This window comes from Nicotiana tomentosiformis, chromosome 2 (genome assembly GCF_000390325.3).
Source record: "Nicotiana tomentosiformis chromosome 2, ASM39032v3, whole genome shotgun sequence".
Classification (NCBI taxonomy): domain Eukaryota; kingdom Viridiplantae; phylum Streptophyta; class Magnoliopsida; order Solanales; family Solanaceae; genus Nicotiana; species Nicotiana tomentosiformis.
In genome coordinates, this window is record NC_090813.1 from 55,510,070 (window position 1) to 55,534,724 (window position 24,655).

Consider the following 24,655-nt stretch of genomic DNA (forward strand, 5'->3'; position numbering starts at 1 on the left):
GATTGAAGATGACCAGGTCAGTTCCACATTATCGGCCAAAGGATGGGAGAAGACCAGGGAAAAATCAAAGGATGACTACGACGCGAACAGACGAACTTCGAGGGGCTGGTTTCTGCCCTACGAGCGAACCGAAGGACGTGGCAGAAACTTTCGGGCAACAAAGAAGTTCATCGCTGATAGAGGGAGTGATCGTGGTCGAAATAATAGATCACTCCAGGATAAGGAGATGTCGAGGTCTCGGGATCCTTCTTACCCCAAGTTATCAGAATATAACTTCAATGCCAGTATAGTGGAGTTGGAGTTAGCCATGAGAAACATTAAAGATACATAATTCTCGAGACCTATGAGATCTGACTCCAGCCAGAGAGATCCTAACTTATGGTGCGAGTACCATGGGACAAACGGTCATCGGACAGAGGACTGCCGACACCTCCTAGAAGAGGTGGCAACATTATTGAAGAATGGTCACCTTAGAGAATTCTTGAGTGACCGAGCTAATAACAATTATGGTTGTAACAGAGATAACGTGGAACTTCTGAAAGCAGGAGAAGAACCCCCCGCGCCAAACGATCAATATGATCTTCGGGGGGAATAAGATTAACGGGGTCACTTTTTCGGTAGCGAAGAAGACAAAAGTATCAATAAATCATAGTAAAAGACTCCGAAAAGACGATATCACTTTCACGGAGGAGGACACATACGGATTGATGTTTCCACACAACGACACACTGGTAATTTCCTTAAATGTGTTAGATTTTAAGATTAAACGTATTCTAGTGGATCTAAGAAATTTAGCTAATATCATATAATGGAGAGTATTGGAGCAAACTAAACTCATCGGAAGCATTATTCCGGCAACAAAGCTCATTGCTGGATTCAACCTTGCAAGTGTGACGACCCGGGGAGAGATTTTGTTGCTCACAAATGCTGAAGGAGTAATGAAAACAACTCTCTTCGAAGTAGTAGATGGTGAAATGGGATACAATATTATCCTAGGAAAGCCATGGTTACACGAGATGAAAGTTGTACCATCAACATATCACCAATTGTTGAAGTGTTTAACGCCCTAAGGCATCAAGCAGATAAGAGGTGATTAACCGGCAGCAAGGGAGATGAATTCAATCTCAGTTTCCAGTAGCAAAAGGAAGGAACGCATGGCATAGCAATTACAGGAACTGGCACCTATTCCCGAACTAGAAGGAGTTAGCCCGAAAACAGAGTTATCAGAACAATATCAGGTGCCACGATATTTCCAAGTTCCAGAAGAGACGGACGCAACGAAGTTCACGGTGGAGGAACTGGAGCAAGTTGCATTGTTCGAGGAATTCCCAGAAAGAAAATTCCATTTGTGGACAGGACTGCACCCGGAGCTTAGGTTTGGTTTTTATTGAATTCCTTAAATTTAATGCTGATTGTTTTGCATAGTCGCACGAGGATATGACAGGTATCCGGGCGGAAATAGCCGTGCACAAGCTGAGTTTGGATCCCAACATACATCCAGTAAGGCATAAGAAATGCCATACTGCCGAGGTGAGGAATAAATTCGTCAAAGAAGAGGTAACCCGCTTGCTTAAAATCTGTTAGGTACGAAAGGTAAGATATCCATATTAGCTAGCCAATGTAGTAGTAGTTCCTAAGAAGAACAATAAATTTTGCATGTGTGTATACTATAAAGACCTTAATAAGGCATGCCCGAAAGACTCGTTCCCACTGCCAAATATCGATCAAATGATTGATGCCACGGCCGGACACGAATTGATGAGCTTCCTCGACGCTTATTCCGGGTATAACCAAATCAAGATAAAACCGGAAGATCAGGAAAAAACTTTATTTATAACGAATTTCGGTACATATTGTTGCAATATAATGCCCTTTGGGTTGAAAAACGCCGGAGCCACTTATCAACGACTCATAAATAAGATGTTCGAAAAGCAAATAGGAAAAACTATGGAAGTTTATATAGATGATATGCTCGTTAAGTCTATGAATTCAGGTGACCATGATAAGCATCTGCAAGAAACTTTCGACATCCTCAGGAAGCATAATATAAAACTTGATCCCGAGAAGTGCGCCTATGGGGTCAGTTCTGGTAAGTTTCTGGGATTTCTGATCTCACAAAGGGGAATTGAGGTAAACCCTGACAAAATCAAGGCCATAGAGGATATCCTGGATCAATTGTCGAACGTAAAGGAAGTCCAAAGGCTCACAGGAAGATTAGCAGCTTTGAGCAGGTTCATTTTTCGGTCATCGGAAAAATGTCATCGCTTCTTCACACTGCTCAATAAGAAGAATAATTTTGAATGGACACCGGAGGGCCAGCAGGCTCTGAGGGATCTGAAGAAGTACTTATCGAGCCCTCTATTTCTCTCAAAACCAAAAGAAGGTGAAACATTGCTAGTCTACCTCGCGGTTTCAAAAGTTGCGGTAAATGTGGTTTTAGTCTAGGAGGACGAAGGTATGCAATTTTTCATTTATTACGTTAGCAAAATTTTAACGAGAGCATAAAATCGCTACCCACATTTTGAAAAACTGGCCTTAGTTCTCGTAGTCGCCGCTCGGAAGCTGAGGCTCGATAGCTATGGTGACTACTTTCCCTTTGCGGAACATCCCCCATAAACCCGAGCTCTCTGGCAGATTAGCAAAATGGGTCGTCGAAATGAGTGAGTTCAACATAGAATATAAACCAAGGACTGCAATTAAGTCACAAGTCTTGGCTGACTTCGTGGCCGATTTCAGTCCGGGACTACTGCCTCTAGCAACCAAGGAGGTAGTAATAGTGTTAGAATCGACATCAGGGGTTTGGACCTTATTTACGGATGGAGCTTCAAATGTAAATGCGTCTGGGCTCGGAATAGTCTTAATCACGCCTTCGGGGGAAACCCTAAGGCAAGCCATCAGAACGATCCCTTTAACTAACAATGAAGCAGAGTATGAAGCTTTGATTACAGGGCTCGAATTGGCTCGGGGACTTGATTCCAAAGTTATCGAAAATTAAATATGACTCATAACAGGTGGTATATCAGGTCTACAAGATCTTTGATACCAAAGAAGAACATATGAAACAATACGTGGTAAAGGTCTAGGCTTTTTTGGCACGATTCTGGGAGTGGTCAATTACTCACATCCCGAGGGAGGATAACGGAGAAGCGAATGCATTAGCAAACTTAGGATCATCGACGGAAATAAATGGATCAGAATCCGGGATGGTAGTACAACTGATGAGCTCAGTCCTGGATACGAACGGTTACTATGAGGTAAATTCGACTAGTCTGGTCTGGGACTGGAGAAATGAAATAATCAACTATCCCGAGCACGGGAAGTTGCTCGAAGACCCCAAAGCATCACGAGCGTTATGCGCCAAAGCTGCATGTTATAGCTTCAAGAGAGGCCAATTGTATAGAAAATCTGTCCAAGGCCCACTGGCCCTATGCTTAGGAGCGTCAGAAGCTAATTATGTCATGAGAGAAGTCCACGAAGGTATATGCGGCAATCACTCGGGCACAAATTCTTTGATGCTGAAGTTAGTACGGGTAGGATATTACTGGCCTAGCATGGAACAAGACACCAAAGACTTCGTACGAAAATGTGATAAGTGCTAATGCTACGCACCACTAGTACATCAAGCAGTAGAACCCTTACATTTGGTTTTGTCCCCATGGCCGTTCATGAAATGGGGGATGGATATCGTCGGACCGCTACCACCAGCTCCTGAAAAGGTAAGGTTTCTTTTAATTTTGACTGACTATTTTTCTAAATGGGTAGAGGCAGGTCCTTATCAGAAGATCGGAGAATGCGAAGTGGTCGATTTCCTATGGAAAAATATAATTTGTAGGTTAGGAATACCAAAAGAGATAGCATGCGACAATGGGCCACAATTTATCGGTGCAAAAGTTACAAAATTCCTGGAAGATTTGAAGATAAAGAGGATCACATCTTCTCCTTATCATCCAAGCGCAAACGGTCAAGTAGAGTCAACAAACAAAGTGATTATTCAAAACCTCAGGATGGAAGAAGCAAAGATCAAATGGCCCGAAGAATTGCCCGGAGTTCTATGAGCATATCGAACAACAACCAAATCAAGTACAGGAGAAACTAATTTTCCCTTGTGTACGGTGCTGAAGCCCTAATCCCGATGGAAGTAGGTGAACCCACTTTGAGATATTTTCCGGCAGATGAAGAATCGAACAACGAAGCGATGTTAATAAACTTGGAACTGCTCGAAGAACGCAGGGACTTGGCGCATGTAAGAATGGTATCTCAAAAGCAGAGGATTGAGCGATATTATAATCGAAGAGCCATATTCCGTTATTTCAAAGTAGGAGACTTGGTTCTTAGAAAAGTAACCCAAAATACACGGGAGCTCAATGCGGGGAAGCTAGGTGCAACATGGGAAGGTCCCTACCAGATTTCAGGTATCACTAGGAAAGGTTCATACGAGTTGGAGAACTAGAATGGAGACAAGTTGCCTAGCAACTGGAACGTGGCACACCTCAAAAGATATTATTGATGATGAGCATTAATCAAGCGGAAAGTATGTGTTTCACTCTTTTTTCCTTCGTTTAGTTTTTTTCCCAATTGGGTTTTTCTGGCAAGGTTTTTAACGAGGCAATAACAAAAAGCATACTATGAAGACAGTAACAATAAGATCTTTAATAGCAAGGCAAACAAGCAAGCTTACACTAGGGGACAATTAGATAATCTTTAGTTCGATAGAAAATTCCCACTGGGAAATTAAGTTTGCTACCGAACAAATGTTACCGAACCGTTCACGAGCACAAACCACTAGAGGATTGTTATATATTCCTTCGCTCGATAGCATAAATTCCTGAGGGGAAGTAAAATTGTGTTACCAAGTTGAGGATTATCTAGCAATTCATTAGTGGGATCTTTGAAGATACAAGACTTCCAGTATTCCAATTTGCACTCTTCGCATTCGAACACTGAGGGGGAATGATATGAGGATACGACAACAACGACTGCCATGTCAACCGGGGATCGAAAATCCGGAAACTAAACGCATCATCGGGACCGAGGATTGCACAGCCAACCCCGTAGAAACAAGTTGTACAAGATAGCCATAAGTAATGGCAATTTCTTTTCTGCATAGCAAATGCTTATGTATTTTTTGAAAATAGAAGGAATAAAATGAAATCCTTTTGTTTTTATCTTGTTTCTTGTCTGAACAATGAATAAACTTTGTCATTTGAAAGTTAAACAAGTACTTCAAATGTTAGTGCCATAATGAATAAGAGACGTCCTCTTTAAGAGCACCGTAAATATAAGAGGGCCCTCTCTTATAAAAACCCTCACGTTAAAGGGTTGGTTCCGGAAGAATTTATGCCCGAAATCAAAAGTGCCTTCGGGGAAAATACACCCGAAGCCATATATGAAAAGGACGCAAAAAGTAAACTCGCGCAAATACTTATAAAAACCCTCACGTAAAAGGGATAATGCTCGGAACCAAAGTGCTTCGAGGGAAATACATTCGAGACTACACATAGTAAAGCGCGAACACGAAAATATGCGCAGAATTCTTGAGCAAATGCAAAGATTAAAAACTTGCATGGATATTCAAACGAAAGTAATACAAAACGATACTTGAGCAAAAGTATGTCTTTATTTACAAAAATGTGTCAAAACGGTAAAAGTTCAAAATGGGAAAAAGAAAAGAAAAGCTAAACTGCAGCGCCTCCGGAACCAGGAGGAAAAGAAGTGTCCGTATTCTTGGGAGAAATAGGTGGATCCACCAATGGCTAGACGTTTTCCCTAGTTTTGTCTTCAGCGTCGTCACCTTCCGATTCTCTTCGATTTTCGAAAACTATGAACCGGAACCAGAAGAACCAGGAGTATCAGACTGCACCGAGAGTCCATTTTTAGCAGCTAACTCAAGCTCTCGGGGCTTAGCAATTTCGGCATCAAAGTCGATGATACCAACTTTGGCCTCCTTTAAGGTTTTCTCCTCATGCTATACATGGCGTAAGTTTTTTCAACAACGAGGGAAGCCGGTCGGTGCTTAAGTTCTTCTTTGAGTCAGGTAACCTCGACAGAAAGGCTTTCCAGGGCGGACCTAGCAGATTTGAGGCTGACTTCAAGGTCGTAGACAGTTGAACTAAAGAGCCTATTATGATCGATAGTTTTCTTGTACTTCTCTTCTAGCTGGGCATGTTTCGCCCCCACAGCAGCAAGCTCTTCGAGTTTGGAATTCAGGGCTGCTTCTAAGTTAGTCACTTTTTTGGCAGTAGCAGCCTCACACTCGGTTGCAGCAAGAACGACGTCCTGGACTTCAGCCTATTTGGCCTTAGCTTCATCAAATCTAACCCTCAAAGGGCCAATTTCTTGGATAAAGGTTGCCACTTCTTGGTCTCTTTGCTGCAAACGAGCCTTCAAAACAACGGCCTCAGTAACTTTAGTTTCCAGTTACGAGAGGCAGAGAACAGTTTGATCTCGTTCCACCAAAATTTGATTCCGTTCAGAAGTAAGTTCTTCCTTTTCACGAATCAACCTTTGAAGGTTCTCAGAAGCAAGAAAGTTGGCCTACAAGACAAGAAGAAGTAAAACTTAGAATACATTCATACAAAAATAGAAGAAGTAATGAAGGAAGAGAAGGACGTACTGCTGCGGCGTTGTGCATGGCATTGTTCACTCTCCCGAGAGTGCCTGAATCTTTTCCCAGTCTTTTTCTGAAGCCAAAGGCTTCAGATAATTAGCAAGCTCCACCGGTCGGGATAGCAAGTTGTATCCGATAGAGACCGAAAGAGTAACATTCCTTCCCCTTTGTGTATCTTTAGAAGGGGCATCATAAATTTTTCCCAGATTCCTATGAACTGGGGACTGTGGAACAGAAACATTCTTTATGGTCAGATGCGGCCGATGGAGGTGCTATAGCAACTTTTGATGGAAGAGTGGATGAAGGACCAACAAGCTTGGTTTGAAGGACCAGCACGCTTGGTGGAAGAAGCCATTGAAAAAGAAGAAGAAAAAGGTTTTGTGTTTGAAGAGAATTAGAGAAAGGATGAAAAACAAAGATGCAAATCAGAAGCTCGACAAATTGTGAAACGCAAAGGAAAAGAATGTTGCGTATAAGTAAAATTTTGGCGACTAAATTCATGGACATGATTACCTCGATAATCGGTAAAAGTTGTGCTGAATCATAGGATGACGCGTGTTCGGGACATTTTATGCGGAGAGACGTGCGTCTAATCAACTGTCAGGGATATTCAGAGGGAGTTATAGTAATTCCCGCAAAAAGGGTATTTCTATCAACTTTTCGGTAACACAAAGTTATGTCACCGGATAGCAGGGGGACTATCTGTATAGGGTAAAATATGATATGACACGTGATCGTCTAAAGGGAGGACACGTGGAACCCAAGACAGGGATGGACGAAGACCGAACGCAGTCATTCCGCTCACCAGAAAGGATAATGTTCATAAAGGTGTGTTAAATGCTCTGTGCCCGGTAGCATTTAATAGGGAATATTCTGCAGCATTAAGAGCGACGATCCGTTATAGAGAATTCGACATTTATATTCACCGTTACATCTTCATCAATGACTCTCATAATTGACATTAAAGGAGGGAACGATCCTAGGACCCCCTTCCCTAAACATAACTATAAATAGTGATCTCAGTTATTATTGTAAAGAATACGAATTTTCAGGCAAAACTTATACTATATTCTATACGAAGCTTACTATATGATCTCATCATTGCTGTGCGCAGAAACCTTGTTCCCGGAACCGTCATCTCTGTTGTTTCGTCTATATTTCAAGGCTAAGTATTGTACATTTCTTCAATTATTGCATTATTTTAGGATCAAATTAGTTCACTTGTCTAAAAATCATGTATAAATTCAACTGTACCGTTTTACGGGTAAACAAAAACCTTTATGTAGTTTGTCAATTTTGTCATTTTCTTGGTAAAAAATCATGAAATTTATACGTTAGACGAATGTTTGAATTCTGAGTTTATTTGTCGGAAGTCAAATGAGAGAAGGAGCCAACTATTTGAAGCAAATGCCAACCACACTAAAAGAAAGGGCCAAAGTATAAAGAAAAAAGATATAAATAAGTAAATATGAGAAAAGAAAAGATGTAGATGAATTATCTGCAAACCCCACCTTAATTTTATTAAATGACAAAAAATTAAAGCACCATCTAGCTGTTTGAATTAGACAAATTTTACACCAAAATCAACTGTTCTTTAATTTTTGGTGATAGTTTTTTTTTCATTTTACTAACAGCAAGCTAAATGGTTCCTAAACAATATAACTATATGTGTCTAATTTAAAAGTTAAAGATTTAAATCTCAAAGATGACTTCTCATTATTCCATTCTTTTTTTAATAGAGAGAATTATTCCACTCTACTGTCATGAGGTATAAATATTACCAAACGTTCTTTAGTTTTTCTTTTATACCAAATCTTTTTTATTAATAAATAAATTTATCTATGCCGTCGTTGCTTTTAAAAAAATCACCAACAATTAGCTGTTCTGATGAACAGTACCATTTGCATTCCGAGAATCTCTCCTTGTTTTTTTAATCAATATTAATTATCCCCAGTTTTGGCAGTTGACTTGGAGAATTGTTTTCAAGATTGCTCCATCCTGTCCTAAAAGTTGTAGTAGTGTTTTAACAAATTAAATTTGTTTCAAAATATATAATATTTTAGAAAAAATATGAAATTACTTATCAGTAGTTCATGTAGTGTTAATAAAGTGAGACATTTAAGAAGAGGTAAATGATAGTTTACACAAAAAATATTTATAAGCAAATCGGTTAAACTGTCTTTTTTTAAAGGATGTGCAAAAGACAATATGGATTAAGGGAGGATTTAATATGGGATCTAGGAATAGGAATATGAAGAGAAAGGAAAGGAACAAAAATGTCTTAAGAAGTGTTTCCTTTGTTAAGTTAGAAAACAGACTGGGCTATTTGGTGCTAATAATGAACGGATAATGGTGAGATGAATAAATATTGGATTATCATGTGGAGTTTTATAACTGCTTTTAGCTCATTGACTAGCAATCTAGAAAATCTAGCCCGATCACAGTATTGTAGCCACAGGATTTAATAACCTATGGTGGCGGGATAATACAAGAATTCCGATTTGTTAAAGAAAAACTTTGAACTATACTAAATTAAACCTGATATCTCAGAAGTGTAAAAATTCATATGCACTTGATTTTGTGCTAAACAAAATTAATTTCACTCCAGGTCCAACTATGAGTCCTAGCTCAATCAAGAAATGTTGAAGTTGTATTCAAGAGGTTGTGATTTCCCTTCTAACACTACTCTTGCAGTGTATTATAATCTGCTAAAATGTTTGAAACAATTGAATATAAATTATTACTGAATATTGAGTTATTAGAATAGAAAGTATATATGAAATGGCGGTGAAAAAGAAAATTAATTACTACTACAACTACCACCTAAGAAACTACTACATCCCTCATAAATAGAATTCATTGCTTCATTCGCCTTTTCTTTTTAACATGAAGGGTGTGGTATAATTTTAATCCTACGCAGGAAAAGAAATTACGAGAAATCAACTTTCAAACTCGTTCCAAGCACGTGCCTGTGTAATGCAGGAAAGCTAAATAATTCAATTCACTTGTCAAAACCACATACATACACATGCCCTTATTGGTATATACGCGCAAGTACCCACTTGTACGTACGTATATATTTAAGTTTATAGAGTTTACTTTCTATTTTTCTATTGTAAATGTCCTTTTTAGCTGATTCCACCAGCTATGGCATTGGCATGAATCATTCATGCCGCCACATGCTTTGGCTGCACTGCCATTTGGCTTCAATGTTATTTTATAATTCTCTTTAATGGAAAATAACCACCAATTAGTTGATCACTCTATAGTTGTTTAACAAAAAATATTTAGATATTGGGCTAAAAGAATATATACTACTACTATATTTTAGTCCCAACTTGCATACCATATCATAAAATTCTACGTATATATATATATAGTTGCCCCCAGAAAACATAACTCATAACACCAAACAAAAGAAAAACACATTATCACTCAAACAATGGTTAGTTATAAGCACATAGCCATAATCTTAATTCTCATCTCAATTTTCACACCTCAAGCTTTATCAGTAGTAGAAGATTGTGGGGCAGAAGAAGACAACTCATGTGTCAACAAATCAAAAGCTTTAGGCTTAAAAATCATAGCCATAGTCTCCATCTTAATCACAAGTATGATTGGAGTATGTCTTCCACTGGTCACACGTTCAATCCCAGCCCTAAGCCCAGAACGTAGCCTTTTCGTGATCGTCAAGGCATTTGCTGCCGGAATTATTCTAGCCACCGGTTTCATGCACGTGCTTCCCGATTCATTCGACATGTTGTCGTCAAGTTGCTTGAAAGAGAACCCTTGGCATAAGTTCCCCTTCACTGGATTTGTTGCAATGTTGTCTGCTATTTTTACTTTGGCTATTGACTCCATGGCTACTAGTTTGTACAGCAAGAAAAACAAAGCTGGTGTAATTCCAGAAAGTCAAGCTCAAGGTGGTGATCAGGAAATGGGAGCTGGAAACCATGTTCATTCCCATCATCACCATGGATCCTTTTCGACTAAAGATGGAGTTGATGGCACGAAACTACTTCGATACAGAGTGATTGCCATGGTTAGTTTCCTATTCTGTTACTCCTTCCGTCCCATTTTATTATGTGATATATTTTACTTTTTAGTTTGTCCAAAAAATAATTTAACTTTAAATTTTTTATTTTATCTTTTAATTTAATTTTATAGCTACAAAAATATCATGGTAAGATCACAAATTTAAAAAAAATGGACGGAAGGAGTACTGATAATTAATTTGCTTTATGTCATTTTTAATTCCACATGGTAGAAATTTTGAAGCATGTCGTCACAATAGTTTGGAGATAATTAACTAACTTATCAAAGTGTAAATATACTAAAGGGAGTTAGAAAAGATTGGATTAGTTTGTAAGCTCTTTGATTATGTTATTATGTTTTGATAGAGACCAACTTAATTATTGTTCACTGTGTTGCTACGTTGTTGACGTTAGATTGTTATGTTATTTTAATTAGAATAATAAAACAGATTGATATCATCGAACTAGACAGTGAAGGATGGGAGAAAAACGAACACGGTATTGTTATCTAAGCCATGTGTATTGACTCAATGTACGATGGTCCTTTTAATATTTTCCATATTAAGTTATGAAAAGGGCAAATGTCCAAATATGTCCTTGTACTATAATAAATTGAGCACATTTGGCATTCGTTAATATTTTAGCTCAAATATGTCCTTACCGTCACATAGTTGGTCCATATATGCCCTTAGAGTTACACAGTTGGCCCATATATGCCCTTTTCGAAACGGAATTCACTCAAACTAATTAGCTCTTTCGTTAATTATATTAAAGTGTATTACAAAAACTATTTCCTTTTTATTAGTATTTTTTTCTTTACCTTTTTCTTTTCTTTCTTCTTTTTTCTTTTCTTCTTTTTTTTCCTTTTTCTTTCTCCTTTATCCGATTTCCTCCATTACTAATGTCTTCTCCATTTTTGTCACCAATTTCACTTGACAAAACTCATGAATTCCAATTACTAAGAAAATTCTCCCATAAGGTAATCAAGTTCCAATTTCACTGGCCCTCTAAATAAACGAAATTAAATTATTCCAAAAATTATGGTTTAAACTTTAAAATAATAAAAATATTTCAATACTCAAAAGACCAAAATATTTAAATTCTTTCCAGAAAGATAATTTAATGATTAAAAGCCTAGAGTTCAAGTTGTAGTGTTATAAATTTGAGTTTTTCATATTTTTTCAGCTAGATATTTTCTATTTTTTTTATTAACTATGTAAATTAGGGGTGTACATGGAACGAGTTGGTTCGATTTTTGTCAAAACCAAACCAAACCAATTATATCGGTTTGGATTGTTCGGTTTTGTTAGATTTTTAGAATTTTTTTTTACATAAATATTATTTCAATCTTACTTTGTCAAATTTTTTAGAACTAAATATATGTTCAGTAAAAATTAAAAAATTGACAAACATATGATCTATAAAAATATTCTTATGGGAGAATTTTCTTAGTAATTAAAATTCATGAGTTTTATCAAGTGAAATTGGTGACGAAAATGGAGAAGACATCAGTAATGGAGGAAATCGGATAAGGGAGAAAGAAAAAGAAAAAAAAAAGAAAAGAAAAAAGAAGAAAGAAAAGAGAAAGGTAAAGAAAAAAGTACTAATAAAAAGGAAATAGTGTTTGTAATACACTTTAATACAATTAACGAAAGAGCTAATTAGTTTGGGTGGATTCCGTTTCGAAAAGAGCATATATTGGCCAACTGTGTAACTTTAAGGGCATATATGGACCAACTATGTGACGGTAAGAACATATTGAGCTAAAGTATTAACGAATGGCAAATGTGCTCAATTTCGTATAATATAAGAACGTTTTATGAAAATAATACTCTCATTCGATCGATATTCATAAAATATCCACACACAAAGAAAATAGCTAGTTGGTTATTTGACTCTTGGGAATTGAAATGGCTCCACTAGCTTGAGATGTGTGAAATGATTTGTGTTCAAGGATAACAATAGTATGTTAATTATTTTGTTACAGATAAATAATTGAGAATTAATGCCTTATTCTTGAAACATTTTATGTCAACATTTTCTTATCGTTATGTTGAGTTCCGCAAAATAATTTAAAATTACGGAAACGTTTTTTGGCAGGTGTTAGAGCTGGGAATCATTGTTCATTCGATTGTGATAGGGATTTCTCTAGGTGCTTCAAATAATACTTGCACAATTAAAGGACTTGTCGCTGCTCTTTGCTTTCATCAAATGTTTGAAGGAATGGGACTTGGTGGTTGTATTCTCCAGGCAAGTTTTTATTTTACGACATATAATAAAAATAATTCTCAGTTCACTTTCAATATAATTCATTGTTTACATTTACTAATTCATATACACTTGTTTTAATTCAGGCTGAGTACAAGTTCTTGAAGAAAGCAATAATGGCATTCTTCTTCGCAGTAACAACCCCATTTGGTATAGCACTTGGGATAGCACTTTCAAGCACTTACGAGGAGAACAGTCCTCGGGCATTAATAACCGTTGGATTGCTCAATGCGTCATCTGCTGGCCTTCTTATTTACATGGCTTTAGTAGATCTTCTTGCTGCAGATTTTATGGGTGACAAGTTACAAGGCAGCATTAAGCTACAGATCAAGTCTTACATGGCTGTTCTTCTTGGTGCCGGTGGCATGTCTCTTATGGCCAAATGGGCCTAAGATTTGTTTCCTTGATTGTTTTAGGAAATAAGTTTTTGTGTGAATCCTCCCCCTTTTTTTTCTGTCCCTCCTTTCCTCCAATTTTAAAATTGTAATTTGGTATCCTTTTCATTTTCGTGACTCATTGTGAGTTTTAACATATTGTGTAAAATATGTCTCCTCTTTTTTCCTTAAATGTTTGCCAATGACCAAATCGACATATCTTATATAAGTCTTTCTAGTGAGTGAATCTTTGCAACTATACTCTTTAGAAATCACTAGAATTTTTTTTTTGTCTCTACTGACTACTATTCTTTTGTCCTTTTGTCATGACCCAAGTAGGGATGACCATCACTTAGTTGGCTTAGTCCCCAACCATGCAAACCAACTTAACTCATAACCTTCTCCAAGCTACACAACGCAAATGAACTTAGCAACTGAAATCCGTAAATTCAAAACTCAAGAACTAACAAAGATTATATGGAGTAACTCAAGATATGTGGCCGTTGGATAACAGAAAAGTGAACATAATTCATTCGTTCCCACGGAAAGACCTCGGATGCTAGCTCAACACAAGAATGCCATAAAAATTATCTAGACTTTTTAAACAAATTCAGTCAAACATACAACAAATATACAATTTGTATATAATTTTTTATTGTAAAAAATCCGTTCAAATACATACATCTTGCATGTAACTTGCACAATTATGTTATTTGTATATATTTTGTATGTCATTTGTATACCTGACATAAAATTTGCTTACAATTTATCTATGTTTTTCTCTTCGAGTTTCAATCTGACTAATCAAAACCAACTCGAGGTTTCACCGAACTCTCTCAAAATTGAGATATAAACTCCAAAGTATATTACAATCATTCGCAATAACACCAATCCAAACAAATAACAATGTCGCAAAATCCGATTTTCGAATTCTAACGCTTCGAAACTTTTAAATAAATGTCAATAGAGTTTTTAATGGAGTTTAATTAGGTTTATTATTTTGGATAAATGATTGAGATCTACTACTATTAGTCAAGGTTTATATTTCACGATAACATAGAATTAAAATAATCCTCAGTTCAATTTCATTAATTCATTGTTTACATTCACTAATTCGTACTTTCTTTTAATTCAGGCTGAGTACAAGGTCATATAGAAAACAATAATGGCATTCTTCTTCACAGTAACAACCCCATTTGGTATAGCATTTCGAATAGTGTATACGGTAGAAATCGGGTACTATTTGATGGAAGAGCTAGACATTGAGTCCGAAATCGAAGCCTTCTTCTAGATCGAGGTCGTTATCAATCGAAGCCAGAAGAGACAGACTTCGTGTAATATCAGGATAGCTTTGTAACGGAAAGAGCGAGATATCCGTGATTGGTCAAGGATCGTGGCGTGAATCTCGGAACGGATCAAATCGGTAGCGGTTAATCAGCTGTTTATACGATTTCCTTCTGTAATTAGAAGTATACCATAATTAGAATTCTTCTACTATATAAAGAGGATTTTCAGTCATTTGTAATCATCATTGTTCATTAAGAAAAAGCTATACAATCATTTCTCTCTTGCTTATTGTTCTGCTTATTGTTCATCAGAGTTATTTTATCTTACTCGTTCTTGTACTACTATCACCTCGAGAATACATCATTTCGAGGTCGAGGCTCAGCTTGCATACTAGTTTGATTTATTTTATAGTTTAATTTAGTCATTTACTTTCTCATTTATCAATTGGTATTGGGTGAAATCGCATATCCTTAAAACCATAATATAAGTTTAATTGTTATCCAAATTTTAGGGTAAACAGTTTGGCGCCCACCGTGGGGCTAAGGATAATAGTGATTATTCAATACCGATTCCAATAACACACACTACTTTACGCTTATTCTTGTCAAGTATTTTTGCTTTCAGGATAAAAACATGTCAAACTCATAAACCGTACTCACACATGGTGACAATGGCCTCGGATTTCAAGGGGAAAACGACAATGTAATTGCTCCAGGGGTCGAGGCGCCATAAGCTGATCTCGGGGGAGCACCGGTTTTCAACCCAGTCGACGTCAGTTCACATATTGCTTTGAATGCGAATCTAGGCGCGGACCCCAAAGGGAGTGTACGTAGAGAAGGCCGACCCGGTGGTCAACTTACACAGGGTGGAGGAGATAGAGGAGTCAGTCTCCAAGTGATATTCGAAATGCTACAGGCCCAACAAACTGCTATTGCACAACTACAAAATCAACATCGAACTCCGAGTGGGGCCGAATCGGAAGCCGCCCACCGAACTGAGCTAGTACCAGAAAGGCCGAATGCCAGTGAATAGGGGACTGACCTCGCGATAATGAAGATGCTCGAGGAGCTCACCAAATGAATTGAGTCAGGATAGAAGAAAATTGAGGCAAATGATAAGAAAGTAGAAACGTACAACTCTCGAGTTGATCGCATAGCGGGGGCACCGCCAATTTTGAAAGGGATGGATTCAAAGAAATTTGTGTAGAAGCCATTTCCTCCAAGTGCGGCTCCGAAGCCCATTCCCAAAAAGTTTCGTATAACGGATATACCTAAGTACAATGGGACCACCGATCCCAATGAGCATGTCACCTCCTACACATGCGCTATCAAAGGTAACGATTTGGAAGATGACGAGATCGAATCTCTTCTATTGAAGTAGTTCAGAGAGACTCTATCGAAGGGGGCAATGATTTGGTACCATAATCTACCGCCAAATGTCATTGACTCATTTGCCATGTTAGCGGATTCTTTCATAAAGGCACATGTCGGGGCCATAAAGGTTGCGACGAGGATATCAGACCTTTTCAAAGTAAAATAGAAGGATAATGAAATGCTTAGGGAGTTTGTGTCCCGATTTCAAATGGAACGCATGGAGTTGCCACTGGTCACGGATGATTGGGCTGTTCAAGCCTTCACTCAGGGGTTGAATGAACGAAGTTCGATAGCATCACGTCAACTGAAGCAGAACTTGATTGAATATCCAGCGGTAACTTGTGCCGATGTACATAATCGGTACCAGTCGAAGATCAGAGTCGAAGATGACCAATTAGGAACTACTTCTGGTTCCGTATATCCGAACAGGTCTGCCGCTAGAAATCAGAGAGATATCGATCGGGAATCTCGGTCGAACAAAGACCGATATCAACCATATATCACAGATCGCAGGAACGACAGTCCTGGACGCAATTCCACCCGAAATGACTGAAAAAGTGATCGAGGACAGAGTTCTCGGGGACTTATGAGCAAAAGTGGTTTTGATAAGCACGCTGATCCCACAAAGGCACCTCGATTGTTGGAGTATAACTTTAATATCGACGCATCATGTATTATATCGGCAATTGGACGAATCAAAGATACTAGATGGCCCAGGCCCATACAGACCGATCCTTCCCAAAGAAACCCCAATATGATGTGTAAGTATCACGGCACACATGGCCACAAAAATGAGGATTGCAGGCAACTAAGAGAGAAGGTAGCCCGTCTATTCAACGAGGGTCACCATCGAGAGTTCTTAAGTATCGAGCCAAGAATCATTTCAGAGAAAGGGACTCCAACAGGAAAAATGAACAGGAAGAGCCACAACATATGATCCATATGATTGTCGGCAGGGTCGATATTCCACAAGGGCCTGTGTTCAAACGCACTAAGGTATCAATTACTAGGGAAAACCGGACCCGAGATTATGTGCCAGAAGGCACCGTATCATTCAACGATGAGAAAGCAGAAGGAATTTCTCAACCCCACAACGACACTCTGGTAATTTCTATCTTTATGAATAAAGTTCAAGTTAAGTGTGTTTTAGTGGATCCAAGTAGCTCGGCAAATATCATCCGATCGAGGGTCGTGGATCAGCTCGCCCTACAAGACCAAATCGTGCCCGCAGCTCGGGTCTTGAACGGTTTCAACATGGCCACTGAAACGACTAAAAGAGAGATCATTTTACCGGTGAACATGGCTGGAACTATTCAAGAAACCAAGTTCCATATAATCGAGGGCGACATGAGGTACAACGCCCTACTCGGGAGGCCCTGGATTCATAATATGAGGGCAGTCCCTTCGACTCTCCACCAAATGATGAAATTCTTGATTGCGGACGGGGTGAAAACAGTATATAGGGAGCATTATGCTGCAAAGAAAATGTTCGTGGTCGATGAGGTAATACCAATATCGGCACTTTCCATGTCAAAGGGATTGGAGGTTAAAGGAAAACAGGAGGCCAAATAGCAACCACAGCCACCAGCCTCGGCTGAATCGGAGAAGCATGGAATGGAAGAAGAAGAAGACGATTATTAGATCCCTTAATCCTTCGTTATTCCCGAAGATTCTGACGACACCAAATCAACAGTCGAAGAGCTGGAACATGTTATATTGATCGAGTACCTACCCGAATGAAAGGTGTACCTGGGTATGGGGTTAACCCCCGAACTCAGGAAGAAACTTATTAAATTTCTTATTGATAACATAGATTGTTTTGCTTGGTCCCACTTAGACATGATAGGGATCCCACCAGAGATAACAACACATCGATTGAGTCTGGACCCAAAGTTCAGGCCAGTGAAACAAAAGAGAAGGCCCCAATCCGAGGTAAAACACGTATTCATCAAGGATGAGGTAACTAAACTTCTCAAAATAGGATCCATTCGGGAAGAAAAATCTCCTGAATGGTTAGCCGATGTAGTTATAGTCCCTAAAAAACACAGGTTCTACCTACCAACGCCTAGTAAATAAAATGTTCAAAGAACAAATAGGTAAGTCAATGGAAGTATATATTGATGATATGCTAGTTAGGTCCCTGCGCGCAGAGGACCATTTGACACATTTGTAGGAAACGTTCAAGATACTGAGAAAATACAACATGAAGCTCAACCCCGAGAAATGTGCTTTCGGGGTCGGTTCGGGCAAGTTCCTTGGCTTTATGGTGTCGAATCGGGGGATCGAGATCAACCCCGATAAAATCAAGGCTATCGAAGACATCACAGTCGTAGACAACGTTAAAGCCGTATAAAGGCTGATAGGGCGAATATCTGCTTTAGGTCGATTCATCTCGAGATCGTCAGATCGGAGCCATAGGTTCTTCTCACTACTCAAAAAGAACAACAATTTCGCCTAAACCCCGGAATGCCAGCATGCGTTAGAAGAATTAAAATGATACCTCTTGAGCCCACCATTGTTTCATACTCCAAAGGCATATGAGAAGCTCTACTTATACCTAGCAGTCTCGAAAATTATGGTAAGTGGTGTCCTAGTTCGAGAAGAGCAAGGTACGTAATTTCCTATTTATTATGTAAGTCAAACTCTAGAGGTAGGGTCTCGACAATCATCGCCGGTTTAGAGGACTTGGCAGTCTCGGCAGTCTTCTTCACTCATGTCACAAGCGCCGAGTCACTACCCTTATTTTTTTTTTCTTCTTCTTCTCTCAGCGTTTGGACTGACTCTACAGTCAGAGGGATAACATTCCCCCTGCATCTTCGAGCTGCTGCCTTTTTGGGTTTGGGGTCCTCGGATGTCGAGACCCTCTTTCTTTTATTATCTTTCCCCAGCTTCGGAGCCGGGGCCATAGCCTCTTCCTCGCTGCTCGGAGGCCTCAAAATTGTATCTTTGTTAAGGCCTGCACAAGAAAGAAGTAAGTAAAAAATGCATAACCAATGCCTCAGAAATAAGAAAACGGAAACTCACCATGGTTCTTTGCTTCCCACCGACCTTTTGCCATGTCACGCCAACAGCGCTCAGCATAGGAAGAGGTCGAAACCAGCTTTTGAACCCAGTCCTCAAGGTTAGGGACTGCTCGAGGCATCCAAGCAACCGATGCACGACGAAGGAAGATGTTAAATGAAGCAGAAAATAAAAACATTGAAATTGATAATTAGAGTGCTACTTAAGCTTCGGGTTCCATTTCTTAGGAAATGGCATTTTCTCCTTCGGGATAAGGTCACAAGTCCTCACCCGAACGAACCGACTTATCCACCCCCAGTCCTTGTCCTCGTCGATACTCGAGAACAACATCTTGGTCGCTCAATGTTGCAGTTTGATCAACCCTCGAAAGATTCAAGGGCTGTATAACCTGATGAGGTGATCGAGGGTGAACAACAACCCCCCAGCTTTGCTAGTGAAGAATCGAAGCATGATCACAATGCGCCAAAAAGAAGGGTGTATTTGGCCTAGAGTCACCTGATAGTAACGGCAAATGTCAATGATGACCGGATCGGGGGGGACCAACGTGAAAGGATAAGTGTAAACACTTAGATACCCTTCCACGTGGGTAGTAATGCTTTCTTCAGGAGAAGGGATCTCTACAACTTTGTCCCCCCAGTTGCAATCCTTTTTTATATCCTCGAGATATCCCACCGTTATCGAGCAGATATACCTCGATACGTGCTCACATCGACCATAGACCGATGGAGGATTTTCGATTTTGAAGACAAATTTAAGAACACACGGGTCGGGAACATACTCCCCAGGGAGCGATTCCGCCGGCGTTTTATCACCGGCCGGCCGTGAAGAAGAAGAGGAAGCTTTTTCCTTTTGTGGAACAGTTTTGGATATTTTCTCCATTATATGAGTTGAAGAAAGAGGAAAGTAGTAAGTTCTGGTGGTTCGAAACTAGCGGAGATAACCTAAGGAGTAATGAAAGAGAAGAGATTAAGAGAGTTAAAAGCTTAGAAAAACTTATGAAGATGAAAGTAAAGTTTGATTCAGCAAAAAGAAGCCATATTTATAGATTTACGGTGACAGCTCGACCGCACTAGTGGCCGACCGCCCAGTGACGCGCATTAATTGTTTGGGGAACTGTACCGACGGGACATTTTGGTCACTTCCATCGCTTACGTCACGAGGATGACATCATTATCTATCGAGTTCATAGAAAAATCAAGGCTCAATTCATTTCTTATCATTATATTCCAAGAAACAAGGGGTTTATCTGTATACGGTAGAAATCGGGGCTACCTGATTTCACTATTTGATCGAAGAGCTGAAACATTAAGTCCGAAATCGAAGCCTCCTTCTAGATCGAGGTCGATATCAATCGAAGCCAGAAGAGATAGACTTAAAGTAATATCGAGATAGCTTTGTAGCGGAAAGAGCAAGATATCCGTGATTGGTCGAGGATCGTGGCGTGAATCTCGAAACGGATCAAATCGATAACGGTCAATCAGCTGTTTATACGATCTCCTTCTGTAATTAGAAGTATACCATGATTAGGATTCCTCTACTATATACAGAGGAATTCCAGTCATTTGTAATCATCATTTTTCACTGAGAAAAAGCTATACAATCATTTCTTTCTTACTTATTGTTCTGCTTACTGTTCATCAGAATTATTTTATCTTACTCGTTCTTGTACTACTATCACCTCGAGAATAAATCATTTCTAGGCCGAGGCTCAGCTTACATACTGGTTTGATTTATTTTACAGTTTAATTTAGTCATTTACTTTCTCATTTATCAATTGGTATTGGGTGAAATCGTATATCATTAAAACCATAATATAAGTTTAATTCTTATCCAAATTTTAGGGTAAACAAATAGCACTTTCAAGAACTTATGAGGAAAATAGCCCAAGCATTAATGACCATTGGATTGCTCAACGCATCATCTGCTGGCCTTCAGATCTATATGGCTTTGGTAGATCTTCTTGCTGCAGATTTTATGTGTGACAAGTTACAAGGCAGTATTAAGCTACAGATCAAGTCTTACATGGCCAAATGGGATAATATTTGTTTCCTTGATTGTTTTAGGAAATAAGTTTTTGTGTGAATCCTCCCCCTTTTTTTTATGTCCCTCCTTTCCTCCAATTTTAAAATTGTAATTTGGTATCCTTTTCATTTTCGTGACTCATTGTGAGTTTCAACATATTGTGTAAAATATGTCTCCTCTTTTTTCCTTAAATGTTTGCCAATGACCAAATCGATATATCTTATATATTATGTCTCCATATATTGTACTTATTCTTACAATCTATATACGAGGTAGGGGATAATGCCAAGCCCCCATCACCTCAGGCCAGCATTGTAACGACCTGACTGGTCATTTTGAGAAATTACATCCGTCTCGGCAATTTGAGGTCACGAGTAGCTTCACACAGTGTATTATGACTTGCGTGCATCATTGGTTCGGGATTTTGAGAGGTTCGGAAAGGGTTTTTAGGAGTTACTCTCATTTGAGAAGCTCGAAGTTGAAGGAAATGACCCAGGGTTTGACTTTTGAGTATTTGATCTCGGATCGGAGTTTCGATGGTTCCGGTAGGTCCGGACAACGATTTTGGTCTTGGCGTATGCCTGAAATTTTATTTGGATATTTCTAAAAGGTTTCAACATCATTTGGCAGAAGTTGGCAATTTAAAGGTTTAAATGTTTTCTAAATTTGACCATGGTTTAACTTTAAGGCTATCGGGTCCGGATTGTGGTTTCGAAACTTAAAATAGGTCCGTTTCTTTATTTGAAACTTGCTTGTAAAATTTAGTATAATTTGGAGTTGATTTAATATAGTTCGGACGCTCGGTTGCGATTCTAGAAGTTCATTGTGTTTTTCACGTGTTTTGGCGTTCGAATCGTGATTCTAGAGTTTATTTTGATGTTTTGATCACTCGAGAGAGTTCATGTTATGTTTTCAGACTTGTTAAGGTGTTTGGTTTAGAGCCCTGAGGGTTTGGATGAGTTTTGTATGCGTTTCGGAGTGTTGGATGAATGTTCAGTTGTGCTGGTGTCTTTGTTCTCGCATTTGCGATGTCCGCATTTGCGAGATCATTCTCGCATTTGCGACGATAGGTTGGGGCATGGTACTTTTCATTTGCGAACTATTTCATCGCATTTGCGATTAGGCAACTCCGCATTTGCGACACAAGCAGTCGCTTTTGCGAAAACTCCGAGCTCGCATTTGCAACTTTGACAGAGCTGGTCAGCCTTCGCTTTTGCGATACTTTTGTCTCATTTGCGAGCATCGTATTTGAGATTATGATGTCGCAAATGCAATATCTGAGGCTGGTATTAAGACTTCCATTTCGGGACTTAGCTTTATTTTATCATGTTTTGAACCCTAGCCTCGATGAGAGGCAATTTTGTAGAAGAATATTCATACCAAATCATTGGGTAAGTACCTCTTATCAATTTTCTATTGTATTTTGTGATTATACATTAAATTTAACATCAAATTGATGAGAATCTAAAGAAAAATTTGGGAAAAATTGTAAAATCTTTCAAAATAAAAAAAAAATGATGATTTGAAGGACGAATTGGTCATGGTCATGGCCATCATCACCATGGATCATTTTCGACTAAAGTTGGAGTTGATGGCACGAAATTACTGCGATACAGAGTGATTGCCATGGTTAGTTTCCTATTCGATCTATTAGTGGTCATGCCTTTGCTCTCTTATTTTCTTTTAACATCTATGCCCTATCCCCCACAAATATAATTTTTTGCTTGTAAAATTAGTAACCTGGACAATAAAGTAAGTTACATGCTATTAATTGTTTTACGCGGTTGGTGTACACAAATAAATCATTATTTTAATTAATATTAATGTGGTAGAAATTTGGCTAAGCACTCACAAATATTTTGAAGATAATTTAATAATCTTATCGTTGTGAAATATCTAGTTGAAATAGGGAAGAAAAGGCTGGATTAGTTTGAAAACCTGTTGAATATATCGGTAGTATGTTTGATATATAACGAATAACCACTTAATCGTTGTTCTCGTGGTCGTAGTTTTCATTATCATTACTCATCTAATTCATTTATTTTTATCTATTTACTTATTTATTTATGATGATGATTATGACATTATTATTGTTAATTTTGTTGTTCTTATCATCGTGTCATCATTTATAAATAATGGTAAAGTATCAAGTATTTCAAAATGATCGGAAAAACTATATCAGATAAAATGGAGTGGCAATAGTTGTCGTGACTTATATTGATGATATCTTATGGATCCTTATATAATAAAGAATCTTGCATGCATTCATCATTTTTAAGAAAAGAAACCGTTCAATAAGGTGAAAGTCAAACGATCAATTATTTGGTGTACTTGCCTGATAGTGATTCAAGTACCACGGCTGAATTAGAGACGAGTTGCATAGTCGGGATCTGGTCTTCTTAGTTTACAAGCAACTTATCTATTTGTTTATTTTTGTTATACTGTCATTTTTATCATTTTCATATTGTTTTGTCCCTTTGACTGAGTTTATTGCTTCTTGATCGGTAATTGGTTCTTCAATCATTGAACTAAAAGATGAATATAGGATTCATTAATCAGCGACGAATTGTTTACATACCTTCGTTGAATAGTGTACTTGTTTTTCTTTTCGTTCATACCTGGGAAGGATTTAAATAAATAACTTTACCACTTATTTCTTTTTTTTTTTCCTTCAAATTTTAAAGGAATTGGAAAAGTTGATGGGCAAAGTTTTGATGTACACTCCGTTTCTAAACCTAAGAAATGCACAAGGGCAATATTCACTTTTAGCAAGTTATCTATACTTGTTATAAATTCTTATTTATTCTCTAAACCAAAAATAAAATATTGTTAAATTATATTTAGCCAAGCAAATTCATCATAAAAAACGGAAACGTTTTTGCAGGTGTTAGAGCTGGGAATCATTGTTCACTCGATTGTGATAGGGCTATCTCTAGGTGCTTCAAATAATACTTGCACAATTAAAGGACTTGTCGCTGCTCTTTGCTTTCATCAAATGTTTGAAGGAATGGGACTTGGTGGTTGTATTCTCCAGGCAAATTTTCATTTTACGACATATAATAAAAATAATTCTCAGTTCACTTTCACTAATTCATTGTTACATGCACTAATTCATATACTCTTCTTTTTATTCAGGCTGAGTACAAGTTTTTGAAGAAGGCAATAATGGCATTTTTCTTCACAATAACAACTCCATTTGGTATAGCACTTGGTATAGCACTCTCAAGCACTTACGAGGAAAACAGTCCACGGGCATTAATAACCGTCGGATTGCTCAATGCGTCGTCTGCTGGCCTTCTGATATATATGGCTTTGGTGGATCTTCTTGCTGCAGATTTTATGGGTGACAAGTTACAAGGCAGTGTCAAGCTACAAATCAAGTCTTACATGGCTGTTCTTCTTGGTGCCGGTGGCATGTCTCTCATGGCCAAATGGGCCTAAGATTTGTACCTTAATTTGTTTAGAAAGAAGTTTGTGTGAACCTTGTCCCCCTTTTTCCATCACTCATTTCCTCCAATTTTAAAATTGTAATTTCGCCTTCTTCTTAATTATATGACAGATTTTGAGTTGGCAAAATATTCTGTAAAATGTGTCTTCTCTCTTTTTCTTTCCCCTCAAAATTACTGTGTGCCTATTTGGAGCTTTTCATTGTCAAATTAGTCAAACGTT

At 38.3% G+C, this 24,655-nt stretch overlaps 2 protein-coding genes across 2 annotated transcripts; both read left to right on the forward strand.

Moving 5' to 3' along the window:
- Positions 1-10,004: 10,004 nt before the first annotated feature.
- Positions 10,005-13,569, forward strand: LOC104103428 (probable zinc transporter 10). The gene is made up of 3 exons (XM_070195359.1): positions 10,005-10,649; positions 12,742-12,891; positions 12,996-13,569. Exons 1-3 carry the CDS (start codon positions 10,050-10,052, stop codon positions 13,299-13,301), a joined length of 1,056 nt encoding a protein of 351 aa, XP_070051460.1. The 5' UTR covers positions 10,005-10,049; the 3' UTR covers positions 13,302-13,569.
- Positions 13,570-20,857: 7,288 nt separating this feature from the next.
- On the forward strand, positions 20,858-24,427 carry LOC104105306 (probable zinc transporter 10). The gene is made up of 4 exons (XM_070193336.1): positions 20,858-20,960; positions 22,515-22,615; positions 23,871-24,020; positions 24,122-24,427. The coding sequence occupies exons 1-4, from the start codon at positions 20,858-20,860 to the stop codon at positions 24,425-24,427; spliced, it is 660 nt and encodes a 219-aa protein (XP_070049437.1).
- The last annotated feature ends 228 nt before the right edge of the window (positions 24,428-24,655 follow it).

Excerpts from the sequence above, each read along its gene's own strand:
- LOC104105306 (XM_070193336.1), top strand. The coding sequence starts at position 20,858 with ATGACCATTGGATTGCTCAACGCATCATCTGCTGGCCTTCAGATCTAT. Across the intron at positions 20,961-22,514 it reads GTGTGACAAGTTACAAGGCA|GACGAATTGGTCATGGTCAT; the intron begins GTATTAAGCTAC and ends GATGATTTGAAG. Across the intron at positions 24,021-24,121 it reads TTGGTGGTTGTATTCTCCAG|GCTGAGTACAAGTTTTTGAA; the intron begins GCAAATTTTCAT and ends CTTTTTATTCAG.
- LOC104103428 (XM_070195359.1), top strand. The coding sequence starts at position 10,050 with ATGGTTAGTTATAAGCACATAGCCATAATCTTAATTCTCATCTCAATT. Across the intron at positions 10,650-12,741 it reads GATACAGAGTGATTGCCATG|GTGTTAGAGCTGGGAATCAT; the intron begins GTTAGTTTCCTA and ends GTTTTTTGGCAG. Across the intron at positions 12,892-12,995 it reads TTGGTGGTTGTATTCTCCAG|GCTGAGTACAAGTTCTTGAA; the intron begins GCAAGTTTTTAT and ends GTTTTAATTCAG.